Genomic DNA, 21,310 nt, shown 5'->3' with positions numbered 1-21,310 from the left:
ACACACACACACACACACACGATCAGGAATCCATGGGTGTCTCCACAGAGCCCTTTATGGGTGGAGTTCACTGTGCTCAGTGTCTTATTCCAACTTTTTAAAGAACAGTTTTTTGCCTCTTTAATGTTAAATTTGTGACTGATGGTAGAGTCCCTTTGTTGTCTTCTGAGACTATTTAAAAGCATGTCAATTCTTTATGCTAAAGAAAGCACCAAAAGAAGAAGCGACTGTACCCATTGTGACTGACAGAGCAATCAACCCAACGCAAGGCTCAGTGAGAGTCTTCTGTCACCGTGTCAGTGGAAACAACTATGACAGAGGATACTGTAGCAGGCGTAGCTCTCTGGGTGAGTGTCACCACGCTTAATCACTACCACCTGAGCATCACACCGCCAGCACCTCATCCATGTCCCCTTCCTCACCACCGCCTGAGCATCATACCGCCAGCACCTCATCCATGACCCTTCCTCACCACCGCCTGAGCATCATACCGCCAGCACCTCATCCATGTCCCCTTCCTCACCACCGCCTGAGCATCATACCACCAGCACCTCATCCATGACCCCTTCCTCACCACCACTGCCATGATTACAGCGATCATCCCATGCCGGTATCGCCAACATGATCTTTATCATCTCATTCTATCAATAGCATCATCACCACCACCACCACCAGCAGCAGCAGCAGCTCATCATACCCACATCCCTATAATCATCACCATTGTGATCTCGTCAACATCATCATTACTATCACATCAACATTATTAATATCACATCAATATCACCGTCATCGCCACAAATGTGTCATGCCAGTACAACTAACTGTAATTCCTGTCAGTACCAGCTCATCATCACCATTTCCACCATCACTATCATCTCCATCATCACCAGCATCACCACCATGATCATCATCACCAGCACCATCATCAGCATCTGAATGGAGAAGTCCGGTGCAGCTCTCTCCTGAGCCTGTTCCAGCCACCAGTGGATTTGTGTCATACAAGTAGAATTTTCAAGGTAGCTACTCACAGTGTGAGTGAGGAAATGAGGTAGAAAGAGATGGAAGCGACGGAAGCAGAGACATCAGTTTAATACTCTGTCCTGTTCCTTGCCAGGGGCATAACTTGCCTCCTCACCCCCAAAGACTGTTCTGAATAAACCTGCCTTCATGGTGTCTTCATTTACTCACATAAAATGGCACATCTATTCTAGCCTTCGATTTAAACCTGAAGAGAACAAGAGGGGGTTGGGGTGGATAAAGAGGAAAGACAAGTTTCCCCGGCATTTGCTTGTGCTGCAGATCCAGTGTCAGGGCCCCCATGGAGCATCTCATCTAATCTGGAGTACAAATTTAGGAGTGAGAAAGGAGACTGTGAGGTCACTTACTGCTCCCACAATCTACTCTGGGGTCTTTCAGAAGTCTGGACACTTTGAGTTTTCTGGGGGTTTGCACCCTTGTCAGAAGGCTAGGATCATAAGTTCACATCAGGGGTGAAGAGGTTGACGCTCAGAGAGGAGCTGCTGGGGTTTGGGGTCAGGTATGGTGAATCTGAAGTCTCTCCTGGCCTCTGAGACTCAAGACAAGAATGCTTCAGAATATCTGGGCACCTACTACGTTTCAGGTGGTAGACCAGCAATCTCTCTAATCTTGTCCACAGCCCTGTGACAAAGAGACTGGGTGATTCTATATAAATGGTGATAAAATCAAATATCTGTCCTTCTTGGCTTCAACTGTCAACTCAGTGTCACCCAGAGCCATCTCAGAGAAGAAGCTTGCCTAAGTCTGGCTGGTTGGTGGGCATGCCTGTGAGTGGTTGTCTTGATTATTGATTGAGAGGAGGGTCCAGCCCACTCAGGGCTATCCCATTTGTGGTGCTTTGAACTGAAGTGGCCTCCCCAGGCTCAGAGGGAGTGGCATTATTGGAGGGGTGGCCTTGCTGGAGGAAGGGTATCATGGGGTGGGGGATTCGGGGATGGGGTGGCCTTTGTTACTCTGTTACTCACTGTTACTCTTTCTTTCTGCTGCCTGCCTGTCTGGATGTAGGATTCTCGGGGACCTCTCCAGCACCATGTCTGCCTGTGGGCCACCATGCTTCCCACCACGATCACGACACACTGGACCTCTGAGCTGTAAGTCAGCACCAATTAAATTTTTTTTTCTTTATAAGAGTTGCTGTGGTTCTTGGCTGTATTACACAAAACAAAACAAACAAACAAAGCCCCTCCCCCCACAAACAAGACAGGGGCTGGAAGATGGACTAGCAGTTAGGAGCACTGGCTGTTTTTCCAGAGGACTTAGATTTGATTCCTAGCACCCACATGGTGATTCACAACCATTTGTAACTCCTGTTCCAGGGCAGCTGATGCCCTCTTCTGGCCTCAGTGGGCACTGCATGCACGTGCCCCACAGACACACACGCCGGCAAAATACCCACACACATTAAATAAAACAAAAAGCAAAAACAACCTAGCTAGAAATGACTCAGGGAGCAAACCAGAAAGTGAGGTAGCAAACTGTGCCCTGCAGAGTTCCTGTCTGCAGGCTCTTGCCCTGGATTCCTGCTCTGACTTTTTTCAGTAAGGGATCATGACCGGGAAGTGTAAGCCAAATTAACCCCTTTTCTTCCTTACCATTTTTGGTCACAGTGTTTTTTACATTACATTGTAGGAACAGAATGTAATGTGGACAGTAGCCAACTGAGATAGGTATTTGAGAGCAAGTACAGTTCATTTTTCATTAATTATATCAGTTCTGTAGCTAGCCTTTGCAGCCCAGCTCAGTACTTATCCCTGGGAAAGAGGCACAGCACAGGCTTAAACTGGAGAGGCTAAACTTTAGACTCCACGTGCTTCCTGTACAGAGACAGGAATCATGGTTGGACACATTCCCTACTCAGGCTCGATCACTGCCTCATATGACCACATCCAGATCCATGCCAATACCCCACAAGTACAACAACAACGTCATTTTCTGTTTAGAAAGAGACGCTTTAAAAAAGAAAACAGAAAAGAAAAGGAAGAGCCACTTCTGGTTCCTAGGTTCCAATCTTAGTAATTCAGGTTCTGGCTTGTACAAACTCAGTTCACACTCTACATAGAATATAGATTTGGGGGAGGGAAGATCTAAGATTAGAGCAGAAAGATATTTTGGGGCTGCTGGGCATCCAGGTATATGTCCCACGCTTGAGGTATTCCCCCAGTTCAAATTCTTTACATCTTCCTCAAAGATCCAAATATTCCAGCCCTCGGGGACAAAACCTAAACTGCTGCCTCACTGTGCAACAGTGGTCAGTCCTTGGGAAGCTGGGGAGACAAGCACGGGGGAGGGGCTTGAGCCCAGTTGTAATGCTTAAGAGAAGAGCGGCCTTGGGAGGGACCTCTCAACTCTTCCAACTCCATTTTTCTTAACTGAATAAAAGCAAAGGCCACCCAAAGCACCGTTTCCGAAAGCTGTTGGAAGACTTCAAAAGCAACTCTGGAAACCACTTAGTTTGGGCTGAGCACACGTGAAATGTTCAATAGATTTGTTTATTCCTTACTTGATTTGTCTATCTATCTATCTGTCTGTCTGTCTGTCTGTCTGTCTGTCTGTCTGTCTGTCTGTCTGTCTATCTATCCTATCTATCTACCTATCTATCCACTTACTCATTCATGTGTATATTTATGTACCTTTGTATATAGGTACACATGTATGTGTGTGTGTTTATGTATTATATATATATGTGTGTGTGTGTGTGTGTGTATGTGTGTATGTGCATGTATGTGTGTGTATAAACAATTTAGTGTCAGCATGCCCACATGTATGTGGGAAGCATGTGTGTGTGCACATTTACAGACCAGACTTTGATATTGGACATTTTCTCTATCATTCTTCACCTTGATTTTAGAGACAGTCCTTTTGTTGAACCTTGAACTTGCCCATTTGGCTAGTCTCTCTGGGCAGTGAGCTCTTGTCTCTGCCTCTCCTGTCAGATTAGAGATGCATGCTGCCATACTTGGCTCTTTCAGTGTGTGCAGGGGATCCAGGTTTTTGTGTTCAAACAGCAACCAACGGGACTGTCTCTAATTTACTAGACGTTTGCAAACATTTGACTTTGGTGCTAGAAGACATGCCATGGTCACTTGGCAGCTTTATGAAGTGAATTGTTGGATCAAGTGGAGAAGGCACAAGTGACAAGGGTCACGTGGTCATTGCTACTAAGCAATGCGTGTTTAGAGTTGGTGGAGGTTGGTTCTACATTCTCCCTTGCCACTGAGTGTGACCCCGGGGACTTCAGTGTCCTGGGCCTGCTTGGCTGGTCTCATCTCTTAATGTATGAATAAATTATGTCAATGTATTTGGCTTGTGGCTATGGACACTGTGAGATCCGAGATGGAGAGGCTGCATCTGGTGAGAGCCTGTATAATGTGGGCTCCGCTGTAAGTGACAGGAGGCATCACATACTAGAAAAGAGGGGAAATCAGACATGTCTCCTTCTCTTTCTCATCTCAAGGCAAGGTCACCAGCATCCCAGGCTGATCCTGAACTCACTATGTAGCCAGTGATGACCCCGAGTTTCTTAGCCTCTTGCCCCCATTTCTCCTCTGCTGGTATTATAGGTGAGCATCACCGTAGCTGGTTTACATGGTGCTGGGGATGAAACCCAGGGACGTGAGCATGCACTCTACCCATGGAACTGCCTCCTTGGTCCCTGGACTCATCTTTCTTGTTAAGAACCCACAGCCGTCATAGCGAGCTCACTCCCCGAAATAACTCATTCACTCCTGCGACGGCCATGAACTTTAACCATGTCTTCAGAGTTGTACCTCCTGATACTGCTCAGTGGCAAGTACATTTCACAAAGGTTTTGGGGTAACACTTGAGAGGCCACGAGGCCCTGTGAAGCCTCTGGTGAGCCCGCATTTGTGACATTTAAGTCACCTGGGACTTACCTGTCCTGTTTTGGGAATCCTTGGTTTTGTTTTTTTAGTCTTCAAGACAGGGTTTCTCCATATAGCCTTGGCTGTCCTGGAACTTACTCTGTAGACCAGGCTGGCCTTGAACTTAGAGACCTGCCTCTGCCTCTCGAGTGCTAGGATTAAAGGTGTGGCCAACCACCACCCGGGTGTCATCCTTGGTTTTTAAAAGGCATAGGACACACAAGCAGGGCTTGACTACGGTGTCTGAGTGAAGGAGGAGATCTTCACAAAGCTGTTTGAATGTACCATGAAGCAACTGTTGAGGACCAATGTCACGACTCAGTGGTATGGCTGAGCCATGGGTCTTTGTATGTTAGTAAGGATCCTGGGTGGCTTACAAGAGCTAATGTTGGTTCAGCGTTAGAGCTGGCAGTGGAGCTGAGTATTTCTGGCCTCCCAGCTTTCTAGCTAGCGTTTGAGCACGCAAGAACACTTTATTATTCGTAATAAGCATGACTGAGGTATAGTCACTGGTATTTTATGTATTTACTTTATTTTTAACAAGTTGTATGTTGTGATAATGTTGACATCAGTATTGAAGTGCATGCGGTTTATTTTTGTGGCATGTGTGTGTGTGTGTGTGCACACGTATGCACATGTGTGTGTAAGCAGATGCAGGTGTGCTATGTACACATGTCTTGAAGGCTGAATGAAAATATCCCCCATCTGTCTAACACAGAACCCCTTTATTATTTGGTCTTTTGATACATATACCATGCAGCTGCCCATTGGCTTCCGAATTTCTCCTCTCCCTGCCTTTCCTCCCGTCACAGGAACACAGCCATCAGAGACACAGGCTACTGCCTGTGGCTCTACATCACTTCTGGGGATTCAAATTCAGGTCCTCAAGCCCAGCAGAGCATCTTTAACAGTGCCAGGGGTTGGCTTCCCCACATGGGATGGGTCTCAGGTTGGGGCAGTCATTGGTTGGCTGTTCCCTCAATCTCTGCTCCATCTTTACCCTTTACATCTTGTAGGTAGGACAAACCTTTTGGTTGAAGGTTTTGTTCATGAGTTGATATCCTGCTCCCTCCCATTGGAAGTCCCACCCGGCTATAGGAGGTAGCCACTTTGGTCTCCATATCCCCCAACTGGTAGGAATCTCATTAGGGTTCTCCCCATAGGTTAAGAGATGTCCTCCACTGATTTCTGTCCTTACTCCCAGCCCTCTCCCTCCTCTCCTCTCCCACACTTGATCACCCTCCCCGTTCCCCTTCCACCAAGTCATAACTCTCTCCTGAGAGGCTTCATCCAGCCGTGGATGGAAACGGAGGCAGAGATTCACAGCCAAACATCAGGCGGAGCTCAGGGAGTCTTGCGGAAGAGTGGAGGACAGAACAGAACAAGCCGGAGGGTTCAAGCACACCCTAAGAAGACCTACAGAGTCAACTAACTCAGGCCCATGAGGGCCCACAGAGTCTGAAGCACTAGTTAAATAACAGGCAGGGGCTGGAGCGAGCCCCCCTCCACATCTGTAGCAGATGGACTGTCTCTGACTCTGTTGCCTGCCATTGGACCCCCTTGCCCTAACTGGACTGCCTGGTTGGGCCTCAGTGGGAAAGGATATGTGTAGTCCTGCTGCTTCTGGATGTCCCAGGGCAGAGTGGTACCCAAAGGGAGCTTTCCCTTCTCTGAGAACAAGGAGAGGGGATAGTGGGGGTAGGAATTTGTAGAGAGTGGAACTGAGAGATGAGGGAGGGGCTGTGATCGGGATGTAAAGCGAGTAAATAACTAGATTAATGAAGTAAAAACCACCCCACCACCAACAAATCTAGGTCTTCTGACTTACTAAGTATGCCCTTTACCCACGGAGCCATTTCCCCAGCCCATAGTCATCCATAGCTCACACACTGTCCCGTGAATACCCTACACTCTTTAAAGGCACTGTGCTAGGAAACGCTGGCTTTCTGAACTCAGGATGAATTCAGGAGGCTGGTGCTGTGTGATCAGCCCTGAGCATAGCCTCCCTGGGGACTGGCTTGGTGTCACAGCTCTGCCATCTGCTGCATGTGGGTCTCGGGTTCCTGAAAACCCTTCTCGGAGCCTGGGGCTCCCTATCTCTGAAAGGGAAATGATGGCCGCTCTACAGAGTATATATCACTGGTCCAAATGTTTTAGGGACAACATCATTGATTAAATATTGTTGGGATTAGAGCACAGGAACCGTTTCACCAGCTGCAATCTCAATGCAGCTCGTGCCCTCTGGACGCATGGAGAACAGAAGTGTGACATGTGTAAGACAGAGCTAGTCTGTCAAAGGATGCTGAATGACCGCCTCAGCCTAGTGTGTCAGGGCTCACTCTCATCACTGTTCCAAGTCCCAGGAACTCTTCCTGACAAGTCCTTAGCAAACCTGGGTGGTTGGCACCCTTAGACATCTTAGACTGCTTTTCTGTTCTATGCAAGGGCAACATAAGGAACTCACAGGTCTTCCACAGCTGGAGTGGTGTGTTGATGGAAGAACTGAGGTCCTAGTGTCATAGGAATTGAGGGGACAAGGAAGCTAGGGAAGAGGACCTCTATCCCCATCTAGCTTGGCACCGTACTGGAAAGCTGCAAACTGGTAACTTGGGAGTCAGGTCTGGTTTTTTATCTGCTTATATGTTTAGCCTGAAGAGTGTCCAAAACAATAACAAGCATCCTGGAACTCACCAATAAAACCCATCAGTGAAAACATTTGTCTTCCTGCAAAGACAGGGATTTCTTAGCTCTCGTGTCAGAGCTATGCAGGCACTTTGTGCTTTAATTTGCCACAGTTGTGCTCAGCCTGATGGATCCCATGCACTACTTCCTGGCTCTTGGGAGCTTGCATTGGTCAGTCCTGAATATTCGAATACAAGCACTCAGTTCTGGCTATCTGTAAGTCCTCTGTGGGTCCTGATCCTCAATGACAATATCAAAATAAATTTGTGCTTATTTATGGCTGTGGGATGTGGATGGATGGAGGGTGATTCCATAGCAAATCGAAGTTCATGAAAAAGTCCATCAAACAGATCTGAAAGCCCAGCATGGAGAGGCAAGTAAAAACAGGGTGTCTGTGAGTTCAAGGCCAGCCTGGGGTACCTGGTGAGAGCCTATCACAAGGGACACAAAACTGGAGAGGTGAATGGAAATATCAGGGAGTGGGGAGAGAGGGTGGGTATGTTCCAAGTGCATTATATATGTATATGAAATATTCTTGTGAAATGTATCATTATATTTAATGGATATCATACACACACAAACACAAGCACACACACACATGTGTATCTTAGAAATATCTTAGAGTTAGTGTATCTTAGCTTTAGAGTTCTGATTTAGAGTGCTCCAAGCCCCGAGTTTGATTCCTAGCAATGCAAGTTAACACATGCTCACAAACAAGTCTCACACATCAAAAGCTCCTGGTTAAGAAGTGCCAGCACTAACAAGACAGCCAAGTTAGAAAATGTCTTTGTTATTTTACAGGTGAGAGCCAAGAAGTCAGTGTGATGGAAACATACTTCATACTTGAATATATCATGTATGTACAAACTCTCTGCCTCTCTCTGTGTCTCTCTCTCTGTGTCTCTCTCTCTGTCTCTCTCTGTGTCTCTCTCTCTCTCGCACACACACACACATACACACACAATGATGTTCTACGAGGGAAGAAAGGTCACCCACTATCTCCCACATACTCTGGGAATCCTCCCGAGTACGCACACCCCCTTCAGCCGTAGAGTTTTCTGTTCCTCGGGGTATTGACATCCACCTCCTGGCCAGGTGAGCCTCCTATAACATTTACAAAGGCTTCATTGATTTTCCACCAGCTCCTCATCTCTAGGAGAAGAGTGGAGAAGAGCTGAGCAGTGGGTCCTCTTCTTGTGGTAGCCAAGAGCATCTCACACCCCCTGGCCTACATATCATTTAACAAACTGCCCTGTGAGTCTTACGGGGCGTGGCATCCCCACTGATTTAAAATCCCCGCATTGCTCAAACTGCATTGTTCTTCATCAAGTGGAGTCGTTTTTATGTGAAGTGTCAAGCTCCCTAACAAATACCTCCTGCCAGACAAATCAAGTCCCTCGTCGGAGAGCCGCGGCTAAATAGTTTATAGCTTTAATCTGCTCACCGAGGTGTGCAGTCTATGACAGTAATTATAAATGCAAGGAGAAATTATAGCTGAATGCCTTAACAGCATTAGGAGCTGTTTGATGAACAATCATGGGCGTCTGCTCATTTCCAACAATAGAGGGCAAGTTAGTGTCAGTGCATTAGAGAGATCTCAGTTCTGCATGGCTTTTTCTCGCATTTACCACGGAATGTCACTTGTCTCCTATAAAGTAGAAAAAAAAGCATCGTGGAAAGCTTTAAACTTGATAGTTAAAAAAAAAAACACAGACAAAGAGAGAATTGCAGAGGAAAACGGTTTATCATTGCGACTCGTATTTTTTCTGTTATGTTTGGCGGCAGGTTGGGTTTCAAATGAGCTCATCGAAGGTAACTAACTGCCTGTTTACTTACAAGGGACCTTGAAAAAAAAATTCCCCTCCCTAAGCCTTTTCTTTTTTTCTTAAATGCTTTTATAGAGAAAGACTTCATTAAATGAAGGGCAAGTTCTAAATGATCTTGGAGAGCCAGACCCTGCAAACCTACGCCTTGTGTCCCCCAGCTGGCTTCTCCCCTCTTCCCGAGTCTTCATAACCTAATGACGCAATTTACTCTTTATTTTCCCCTCCTTGCTTTTGTAGAAAGACGTTTTTAATTTAGCTGAAGAATTACACAAATGTATTTTAAAGACATAAATCCATATAAAAAATATGAGCTAATTAAAACATTGCACTCCCTGTCGCTCATGGAGTTTCAATTTAGCAAAAGGAAAAAAAAAAAACAAACCAAAAATCATGTCTGCTTAAATGAAAGGATGATGGTGATGGCTGACTGGGGTAAATTAAAAACAATGTTGATCTATATTAAAGCGGCGAATTACACACGTCAAGACGGAGCATTTGGGAGTCCAAATGAGGGTCAAAGTGCAATGGGGTGAAGTGCTGATTACTCCAAAAAAACGAAAAAAAAATTACAAAAATTCCCTCATTTGGTTCTTGTCCCTTGGGAAGGGCCAGAGAGTCCTACATAGTTCTGTTTCTCATGTGGTCTTCACCTTTGGCTGTACCACCCTGAACACACTTGATCTCGTCTTATTTTGTTTGCCCTGGGAGTCAGGGTGATGTAGACCCACGTCCACGTGGCTTTGGGTGATGTCTTGGTTTGATACTTTATAGAAATGCATGTCATATGACTAAGCATGGAATTAACAGGAACACAGGTGCTCAGCTTCACCCTGCATGGCATCTGAGGTCCCCATATTTCTGTGTGATAATCTTTTGCTTAACATCTGACTCTAGGTATTCTGGGAGTTCTCTGACATCCAGCACTCAGTGACATCATGAGTGACCTCATGGCTGTCTTTGCTCACTCAGATGTCCATGCAATATCGAAATTGCACAAGGACACACTTCTCATAAAGCATTTCTGCTGCTAGGCCACACGGAATTGTGACGCGTTTACGGCTGGTTTCCTCAGAACCCCTGAGGAACCCTTGGAGCTCCTCTTACCCAACATGTTCCAGCCTTTTCTCTGTACGGTCGGCCATACAGTGGACCCTCAACTCAGGTTGGGAGGAGGAGGGTACCAAGGGCAGAGGATACTGGATGAGGATGGTATAGACCCATGATGCTTAAGGTTGGGACTCCCACCTTGCTGACTTCGTATTAACGGAAGGACGATGGGATCCCTTTAGCTAAGGCTTACCTTCCTTTAAACGAGGGTACCAAGTGTAGCCATTCCCGACTCATAGGAATAAGCCAAGCAGTGATAGTTTTGCCATAGCTACAGCAAAGGGTAAGGTTTGCACGGGGTACAACCATCTGGACATGAGTTAGTCAGTTGGGGAGACGGCCGATTCCAAGATTCCCTATGCTTCAGGGCACAGGCAGGGCTGAGATTCCAAGATTCCCTATGCTTCAGGGCACAGGCAGGGCTGAGAGACTCCACAGGACTTACTTTCCTGGGCTTCCTGTATAACCAGGCTTTATGCAAAGTATTCACATGCATTTATGTAATTCTCAAATCCTTCCTGCGAACAGGTTATGATGTCCCCATTTTACAAATATGGAAAATGGGGTTCAGCATGGTGGGATGGGATGAAGTTGGAAGCCAGGAAGGATGACCTGTGCAGCCAAATGCTCCTCAGAATGAGTGCCCGCCATCTTTGTTTCCCTGAGACAGGGAAGGGTCTCTGCTATGCACTCCATTCAGCCAAGTGCCCCTGAGTAGTGTGTCTGCCCTTGGCCTTCATGGTCAACATTCATTCTGGTCATTAGTTCAGTTTATTTCCTGGTATCAGCACCACGTTTTCCATGGGACCATGGTCTAGACATGAGCTAATGTGTAAGTGAAGGTCAGAGATTGGTGGGACCTTGGGAAGTGCCGTATTGCGCCTCCGTCATTATTTCTTTGAATCAACCCACACTTACTGGGCATTTGTGAGGCGTGATGCCTGCGAAGAAACAATTGCTACAAACCCCCACAGTTCGCTAACTAGGTGTGGGGCGTAGTAAACCAACCAATATTTGCCGAGGGATGGAAGGGCCAGAGGGAGGGAAGGAGAAACAGAAAGAAGGGCATTTCTTTAATGGACAGAAAAACGGTGGGTACCCCTCACAGGCCTTCACGACTCCAGCCTGTTCGGTGCCTCCTAGATTGGCGTGTAATCTACATGATTAATGTCGATAGAATTACGACTTTCCAGCTTGAAAATGAATCTCATGTGAACAGTGGATTTTTTTTTTTTTTTTTTTAAATAAAGCTAAGGTCCACAACATGCTATTTGGAACATGGCTGTACAAAGACTGGGTGGTTCAGTGAAGGGCAAGTTCAACTGGATTAGCCGCCCATCCTTTATCTTATCTGGCAGCCCTCCGTGCCTTTCACCCCCCAACATACATTTTCATCAAGCCATCCATAACAGAAGTGGCAGGCAGCTTGTTGGACTAGAATACATTTCTGCCAGCAGTCTCAAGGTTAGGTGTGCCGTTAAACGCGCACACTATATTACGTGGTAATGACTATAATTTGAAGTCCTTATGCATTCGAGACTCAATGATTCACTCGCTGTTTAATTTCCAGTCAGGAGCAAGAGACTTTTAAAGGTATATACAAATCCATGGGGAAATTGTTTTAGATTACTTATGTCCTAAAAGAGGGGCTGCCCGTTTAATACTTTACAAAGAATTTTAAATGGAAATTTGACTTTGCTACCTGGCAGGGTGTTCCCAGGATTAGAGGTGGGCACAGGAAAGGAGAGAAAAGTCAGCTCGAAATTTGTGCCCTTTGGAAATGTGTAGAAATGGTGACCTTTTAAGTAGCCCACTGTATTTTGATGTGTTTTATAAAATACCACATTATGTTTTCAAACATTGTACCCTCCTTCATATCAGCTAAGATTAGAGTTCCAGGTGATGATAGAATCCCGTAACCATTGAAAACCATCATCTAAAATATATACACACATATATATATATAAATATAATAAAATTTATAAAATTAAAAAACCCAACGAAAGCAAGCTATCCTATTGGTAAACTTTGAAGAGTGGGCAGGGTGTATACACATGGCTTTAATCAAGTTCTGGAAGTGGAGAAGTACTCTTTTCTAGGTGGGCCAAACTCCAAGACATCGCCTTGTCACCCACGGGGGTTGGGGGGGGGAAGCAGTCAAGCAGATTGGAATAGTTTCCATGTAAACACAAACACACCGGCACCCACATGCTCTCTCCTACATACATGACACACTCCCATTGGATGGGATAACGTCAAACATTTTTCTGCATCTCTGTCAGGCACCCCGGCATGGCCATGGTTGCATGAAGACAGAACTTTTGTAGTCTATATAATGATAGCACTGTCATATATTAGAAGTGTTCATTCTGTACAGATGTGGACAGATGCAAAACTAGGTCTTAACCCATGTGTCTCCCAGATTTACAGGCAGCCTCTGTGTATATCCCCCAAATTATTGGTCGACTTTTGCTTCTCTAAACAGAGAGTGTGTGCTTCAGATTCTGACTTGGAACAAGCCCCACCCCCCTCTCTGCTCGCTGCTCCCTAGTTACATATCGCAGTTAAAAAATGATTGCAAACCTAACAGGTGGAAAATTGGTCTTTATTATAGCACAAAATAAACATCACCTATTTGTTCTCTTAGCCGTGGTTTGGACCCACAATTATTAGATTTAAAACATACTTCTTGACTCTAGGTTCTTTATGTATGTCCACCTTTTTTTTTTTTTAAGGACCAGAAGAGCATAATGGCTAATTACATAAAAATTTAAGATGTGATATGGTAAATAAATAGCATGTGGCAGAACCCAGAGCTCACATTGGGCTCAACAGATGCAAAATAGCTTTCCATTCAACAAGGTAAGATGTACAATCATGCTTGGAAACCCGGAGATGAATCTGCCCGGAACATTTAGTTATCATGATAAAGGCATGCAGACAGTAGGGGTAGCCCTCACGGGAGCCACCCAAATCAGAAGCATGGATTCCCACCTGGAGGGAGGACCAGTCAAGTGCGCATTTCTCTTTCCCTTCCCCCATCTTCCCCCTCAGAAACTCTCTAGCTGTGTGAGGAGCGCTCGGAGCTTGCCACACAGGACCTTTCTCTACCTGGAGCCTTCCCTAGCACCTGAGCCTGTCCGGCTTGACCCGAAAGTCTCCTGTGGAAAAGTAAAAGCTTTGCGAAGAGGGGGTGCTGAGGGCGCATATGATAAGCTTTCCATACCTTGTCGTGAGTTAATTAAGAGCAATTCCGTAACGCTGTGGAGCATATGCTGGGCTGTAAAGTACAGAACCCTTAGTTCGTGTGGGGTCCTTGTGTTGGGGTGGAGCCTTAGGCAGAGGTCAATCTGAACATGTGTTGGGGTCCCTAGCGTGTGGGCATGTCATGCTGGAGGGGAGGGCAGAAGGAGGTCTGCTGGCATCCAGCCTTGCTGAAGCTCAATATTTGGAAGCAGCCTACGTGACTAATTTGCTATAAAGTATTTGCCTTTGGTCTCTGTCCTTTCTCCTGGAGGTGACATAAGTAACAAAGCAAGGCATGGACTTCTATGATATATGATACAAATTCCTTTTTTTTTTTTCTCATTTTGGTTCTGGGGCTTGAACCCAAGACCTTATGTACTCTACTACCAAAGTGCACCTCCAGCCCAGTTTAAAAAAAATATCTTGAAGCTGTTGGACAGACCCTACTCACTTGGCCATACACAGGCTTCGGTTATCCTTCTCTATATATGGGAAATAAACTCGCAGGGGCGTTTTGCATCTGTCTTTGTTAAAGGTGGACTCTGATTCTGAGTTTATCGTAAAGAAAATCTAAAGGCAGTTTTTCTCTCCCTGCTCCATAGAGGAGTGCATCCCGACGGTCCCCCTTAAGGGTCCCTGCTCTTCTGTAGGGAAATGAATGTATGAAGGAAACGGGAGGAGTGCAGAGTCGATAAAAGTCGGCTACCAAATGCATTCCTTGCAAGGGCTGATAGTAAAGATAACATTAAGCCATTTGTGAACTGATTAAGCTATCTCTGTATATAAAGGCCCCTAGGAAGTCCCCCTCCCCCCACTGTCTTCACTCTGGTGCCTCTTCTTCCCAACTCCGTTAAGAATTAAGCATTGCTGTGGGAAGGCTGATGGCAAAATGGAATCTAGTCCTTGTTAATTAAAATGAGGGGAAGCTGGACCTTGGAGATTGGGCCTTGGGTTGCTAAGGGAATCGTGTGTCCTGGAGCCCTATGAGCAACCATGAGCTTCATCTCTCTTAGATACATTGTATCCTGCTTCCCAGCTAAACTGGAGGACGTGGCGGTAATGGCTAGGACCCACTCATCAAGTCCTGTCTTTTGTAAAAGTAAGTCTATGGCAGCCAACTACGTTCCTGCGGGCCTCAGGAGACGGCCTCTGCCTCTAAGCAGACGCATCTCCTTTTTAACATGCTCCTCACAAGGCCATGGTCACTGTCACCTGGGAGCAAACCCCATACCTGCAGAACTATTCTTCATCCACGTCTGTTACAAACTGAGAATGGTGTTCGGGTGACTTGCTGTGCGTTTTGCTTAGGTGGAGTTTTACTGCGTGTTTGCTCACAAATGTCCGACTGCATAACTTACACTTGAATTTAGAGTCTGTGTCCTCTTCGCCAGCTATTGTTTCCGGTGACCTCTGAGCCGACGACACCCGGGAGATCTCCTGCTCCACCTTGTTTTGCTGGTCAGCCGCCATCCGGGTCATGTCCTTCATTTGGAAGCCCAGGTGAGACTCTAAGTGGCTGATGTAGGTAGAGGGGGTTCTGAACTGGGACGCACAGTCACTGCAGTAAAAGATGGGGTGACCTTTGTCCATGTTTTTCAGGAATTTGGTGCCACCTGTTTTCCTAAGCTGGTACTTGACGTTAGCCAGCCAGTGGCTGATTGTGGTCATGGAGAGTCCCGTGAACTTTGAGATTTGCATCCGTTCTTGCGGGCCCAGGTCAGAAAGCAAGTATTTGCCCTCTGAGGTCTGGAAGAGGCTCGAGGCAAACTGAGCTTGCAGGATGAGGAGATGTTGAGGATTCCAGTTGGACTGCCGGCCTTTCCTTTTGTGCAAAGTGGAGACTTCGCTGGAAACATCCTCGAAGCGTCTGACGTCGATTTCCAGCTTCATAGGAGGGACCCTAGAGGAAGCGGCTGGCTTTGGGGTGGTGGCTTTGGGGAGGACCTTGACCATATCGGCAATGTCACACAGAGCATGCTTCTGAGGTGGGGACGTGCAGGATTGTGCTTGCGAGGACTCGGTTCTCTTGCTTTTGGACTTGGTCAGGTCAATAGGCTGGTCGGTGTTCTCAAAAAGGTAGTGTCGGGACACGCTGGCCGCCGGCCTGGTGGAGGTGGGACTTATGACCGGCTTGTCCACCACGTTGAGACTGGATTTATGGAACATGGGGATTGTGCTTGAGTTGGGGCTGGAGCAGGAAGGGGAGCGCAAGGACTCAGTGGCTTTGCCCAGGTGGTTGTTCAGGACGGACTGTAGGGCACTGAGCGGGTTGATGGAAGGCAGAGCCGGGGTGTGGTTAGCCGGCGCACAGCCATTGGTCAGAGAAGACACTGGTTCTAACGGCTCTGGTTTCTCTTTCGGCAGCTTCTCCTCCTCCTTCAGGGGACAGGGCTCAGCCTTTCTGGATTCTGAAGGTGGTTCGATTTTGGAGAACGACTCACCCTCGGGCTGGCTGAAAGATGTTGCCTCTTCGCGGGGACTTTCCTTCCCACACGGCTTCACGACTTCATCTTTGTCTTCGGTCTCCTTCTTGACTCGAGTGTACAGGGCCAGGCTTGTGGGGACGGGGCCGAGTGGCATGCCTTTCCATTTGGGTGCAATGGGCCTTAGCTTGTTGGCAAGGTTGGGTCGGATTTGCAGTATCTGAGAGCCCATTGCCATGGGTGGCTTGGTGCCCTCCGACAGCTGGTAGGCTGCGTGGATACTTGGGTATGCGCTCCAGCTGGGAGCACCATTTTGGGCCTTGTTGATGGCTGTGGTTACGGTATTTTCCAGTGACTTTAAAATGTCCCCACCGCCCTTCGAGCCGTCTTCCAAGTCCTCCTCTCGTAGATACTGGTATTTTATGGTGGGGTCGAGTGGCTTCTGTAGAGTGTCTTCATATTCCTCGCTTTTCACACCTTGCTCCTCTTCGCCGACCTCCCCCTTCTCCTTCTTGCTCTCTTTCTTTAACTCAGTGGTAGAGGCTGTGCACTCGGAGGGGGAGTTACTCGATGGCTTAGGGGCCAGAGACTCACTGGTTGGGGTCTCAGACAGCGTCTGCATTTTCTCCACAGCCAGGGGGTCCAACACAAGTTGCTTTCCTTTCTTGGAGGCAGAGCTAGTGACTTTGAGAAAGTGGCCCGTGACCATCATGTGGGTGGTGAGTTGTTGCAAAGTATCGTGGGAGCTGCCACACTCCATACACTTTAAGATCTGGGACTTGCAGGCCTCGAACTGCCAGGTGTAGCTGGCGCCGTTTTGGTAGCCGTAGCGGCTGTTGGAGGGCAGCTGCAGGTTAGCGCTCTTCTGGGAAGAAAACGAATCTGCAAGTGACCCCGTGGTGGAGTCGGGGGAGCAAGGCCTGTTGACATCGAAAACCCGCTTCTTGGCTGGTGTGACCATCTTGGAGGAAATGGTTGGTACCGGCTCCTTCAAAGGCACTTTTTGGTAATGTTTTGTCTTTATCATGTGGACACTCAAATCTTGGAGGGAATCGAAGGAGTCGCCACAAAACATACATTTCAGAACCTTTTGAGCATCCTCTTTGTCCATGTCTTGGAAGGCCCTTTTCCGGGGCTTTGAGTAGCTCGTGGGTCTGAGTTTATCTTTTTTGCGGTTGTCATCTTGGTAGTGGCCTGTCTCGTTCATGTGCACAGTCAGCTCTACGAGAGTGTCATAGGCTGCACTGCACTGCCTGCAGCGGAACCTGCTGGCGCCGGTGAACACCGAACCGCACACCTTACTGCTCTGCCGGTACAGCTGCACAGAGCTGAACAGGCTGGGCTTAGAGACAGAGCGGGAAGGCAAGTTCTGCTGTAGGCTTTTAGACAGGGCATCCTGGTGCCAATCAAAATCGTTCTTGCTGCTGCTGTTGCGGGTGTCACAATTCCGCCTCTCGCTGTTGGATAACTTGAAGCCGAGGCCCAGGCCCGACCAGTAGGAATCTGACAGGATATTGGCATAGACAGCTGTCATTTTATCCATGCAGTTATGGGGTTCACTTGGAAGCTTGGGGTGAGTGTTCCCTCTCTTGTCCGAGGCATCTCGCCCACAGACACTTTTGATGTCTGACACCTGATCGCTGGCATCGCTCAGGAGAGACTCGTTTTCTGCGTCCTGATTGGACAGGTGGCTCCCTGGTGAGTTCTGGCAGCTGAAGTAGCCTTTCTGCTCTGGGCCTGTTTCTAGTTCCTCATCTGTCCCGGTGTCATTGCTGCCCTGGTGTTGAGCCACGGAGCCACTGTCTTCCTCCTCCTCCTCTTCTTCCTTTAATTCCTCCTCTTCCTTCAGGACCTCCTCCTGGGCATACCCTGCAGGAGATAGAGAGAGATGAACTAAATGTAGCAACAGCTGACAGTCCATCCCCATGGCCCTGCTTGCTCAGCCTGAACTGAATAGCCATGCAATCTATACTTTTACCAACCTTAACAGAAATGGAAACAATACATGCCAGGGTTTTATTTTGGGATAGGGTCTCATGTAGCCCAGGCTGGCCTCAAATTTGCTATGTACCAGGACACGAACTTTTGATCCTCTCGCCTCTACCAACCATCATGTCTAGTTTATGTGATGCTGGGGATAGAATCCAGCTTTCATGCATGCTAGGCAAGCACTAAGACAACTGAGTACATCCCTAGACCCCAAATGTTGTCCTCTGTGCCATCCATTGCCTGTTCCTTTATATCTTGGCAAGGGCATAATTCTTTATGAATGATTATGATCACAGGTTAACAGTGTAGGGTCACATATCACTCTGATGTTCCTGTAATGGGGCAGTGGCTAAATTTGTGTGTAAGGTTTTCTGGAAATCTAGACTGAAATGCAAATCCTATTAACATCATGGTACAGGAGAATATTGGCTCATAAGAAAGTTAGTGCTTTGTCCTTAGCATCTCCATGACCAACTGCCCCAAGACACTTGGGAGTATTGGCTTGACTTCATCTAACTAGGAACCTGGATGCATAGCGGTTCTATCCTTGATAGCCTGTGTCTTTGTTATAACATTTTTATATTGTAATATTTTATAGAGATTTGCCCGGAGAGAGAGGATAGAGTATGCAAATACCATCTCCCACCAATGGCTGAAAAATTATGTAAGCTCAGCAAATACAATGATTTTAAAATAATGGTGAGTGGTGTTAGAATGGGAGACTTGGGGGCCAGTCTATTATTCTCTCACAGGTTTATGAAGACCTTTCCAGACACGGCTGAAAATACTCTTTCCATCTTGCTCCTGTAATTTCAAATGCTCTGTGATTTGTGGGTATCCGTCATGAGATGCCAATTACAGAGTTGATTTGTGGATGCAAAATGCTATGGGGGAATGCATGCTTTGCCTTCTCTGAAAGGACCGAGGGCCAGTAATTGCACAGGGAAAATGCAGGCACGAGAGAGGAGAGCGGGAGCAAAAGAGAATTAATGGGCAAATCCCCATCAGTGCTGATGGGGAATGTGGCTATTTATGCCCATGGGTTCATTTTCTCCACCTGGCCTTTTAGAGTCACATGGGTAAGATATAAGCAAAGGTGTTCCCATGCAAAGGAGACCCAGCTTCAGATCTGCAACGCTAGCACGATCTTAAGGTACTATATTTCCTCATAAACATCTCTCTCTCTCTCTCTCTCTCTCTCTCTCTCTCTCTCTCTCTCTCTCTCTCTCTGTCAAGTGGAGAGAGAAACCCGAGATCAGATTCTGTTCTTCCCATATGCCAAGTCTAAAGTTTGGAATGGAGGTATCTCTTCATACAAGGCTAACAGAGAAAGAGAGAGAGAGAGAGAGAGAGAGAGAGAGAGAGAGAGAGAGAGAGAGAGAGAGACAGAGAGACAGAGAGACACACAGAGAGAGACAGAGAGACAGAGAGACAGAGACAGAGACAGAGACACACACACACACAGAGACAGGGAGAAAGGAAGAGGGAGAGGGGAGGGGAAGGGGAGGGCGAGGGAATGAGCACCTGCCATGTACATGGGAACTTGCTATCCAAACCCTGACCCTCACACTTATGCGGTGACAACTGAACCATCCTTCCAGTCCACAAGCAGTCTTTCACATTTTTCTCATATCCACACACAGCAATCGTTGGTGCTTATGTTTTTATAGGTCAGGAAACTGCGGGTTCAGAATGAAGAAAACTGCAGAGTACGCAGGGTCCCCCCACACTCCCCTTCTGTTTGTTAAAGAATCCATTGTCTTGTGCAGGAAACCCCTACCCCCCTTTCTACTGCCAATCTAATGAATAAGAAAACCTTCCCAGGGCAGCAGTGAAATTTGGTCGATTGCTAAGCAGATATCCGCCTTCTCAGAGAGGATTGTGTGAATGCGGAAGACAAGAGCCCATGAGTTTGAGGAAGGAGTCTATAAAACAAGATAAAGTGGAAAAGTTCAGTCTGGCCACAAGTTTTATGGTTGTGTTTGTTATTTTATTGTTATTGGTGTGGTGGTTTTTTGCTTCCCCAGCAAGCTGACAAGCAGATTTTTCATTAAATTGGTGTTGCTGGTCTCTAGTGCCATGAATTGATTGGAAGAAAGGAAAACTACTCAATCCAGCCAAGCAACCATTAATAAGTGGCCACTTCTCGCAAGAAAACTGCATTTTGAAACAACCAAGTGCCTGCAGCAGGCCATCCCTGCCATTCATCGCCCCTTCCCTTTCCCCTAGGACTAATTTAGTATTTTAAAGAGGTGTTAGACTGCTACACTCAGGGAGAAAGTTATTAATTATAAAGAAAGAAAAGTTTCCTAAGATATAAGAGGTACTTCAAAAATCAGATACATTTTAGCCATCAAATACCGTCAGTTTGCCATTGTTGTTTCTTCTGAGTGTCTCTGTGCAGTCCCAGGCTGGCTGGGACTTCTCACAGCCCTCTTCCTTATGGCTGAGGTTCCAGGAATGAGCCACCATTCTTGGTGAAATAGTATATCATTTTTGCAAGTGAAATCAGGCAAACTTTATAAAATAACTACAGTCTCTTTTGAAAAGCAAATGGGTGTTATGACTCTGAGACAAATACACTATCCATGACTATTCCAGGCTATAACATATTGTTACAATGCTTATGGCTAAGTGTGATCACGGAGAGAAACACACACACACACACACACACACACACACACACACACACACACACACACACACACACACACACACACACACACACATACACACACACACACTCACACACACACACACACACACACACATACACACACTCACACACAGTCTGCCAGCCATTGCCATCAGTTTTCAGCAAGGGATAAGAAGTATTACTTCTTCCCATTTCCCCCCTTTTCTGCTGACATTTGGATGCTGAGCTTCCTGGACCCATTCAACCTCACAATCTACTTTGTCCTTCTAAATGGATTCCCCAGAAGAAAAGTCGGAGACAGCATACTCCTCCCCCACAATACAGATAAAATTTTCTGCTTAATTAGGCATTGACATGTTTACTATAACCTTTACAGCAGAGTAACTCGTGCTGAGAGACCCTTTTTTGTCTGTTTGCCTCCACAGAATAGACTAAATCTCATGCACCCGATAAAATAACATG

At 46.7% G+C, this 21,310-nt stretch overlaps 1 protein-coding gene across 4 annotated transcripts in view; it reads right to left on the bottom strand.

The window, feature by feature from the left end:
* Positions 1–21,310, bottom strand: part of Tshz2 (teashirt zinc finger homeobox 2) — a 462,303-nt gene that overhangs the window by 185,163 nt on the left and 255,830 nt on the right. For 2 of the 4 annotated variants that reach the window (XM_031372865.1, XM_031372866.1), the window contains exon 2: positions 15,012–18,072. In XM_031372865.1, coding sequence (XP_031228725.1) covers positions 15,020–18,072 — 3,053 coding nt within the window. In that variant the 3' untranslated portion in view covers positions 15,012–15,019. Of the gene's footprint in view, positions 1–13,120; positions 18,073–21,310 lie in introns of those variants that run through there. The other 2 variants (XM_031372867.1, XM_031372864.1) reach the window with 2 other exon arrangements.

This window comes from Mastomys coucha, unplaced genomic scaffold (assembly GCF_008632895.1).
Source record: "Mastomys coucha isolate ucsf_1 unplaced genomic scaffold, UCSF_Mcou_1 pScaffold15, whole genome shotgun sequence".
NCBI classification, from domain to species: Eukaryota; Metazoa; Chordata; class Mammalia; order Rodentia; family Muridae; genus Mastomys; species Mastomys coucha.
The sequence above is the reverse complement of the archived record's forward strand: the minus strand, read 5'-3'. Positions and strand labels throughout refer to the sequence as shown.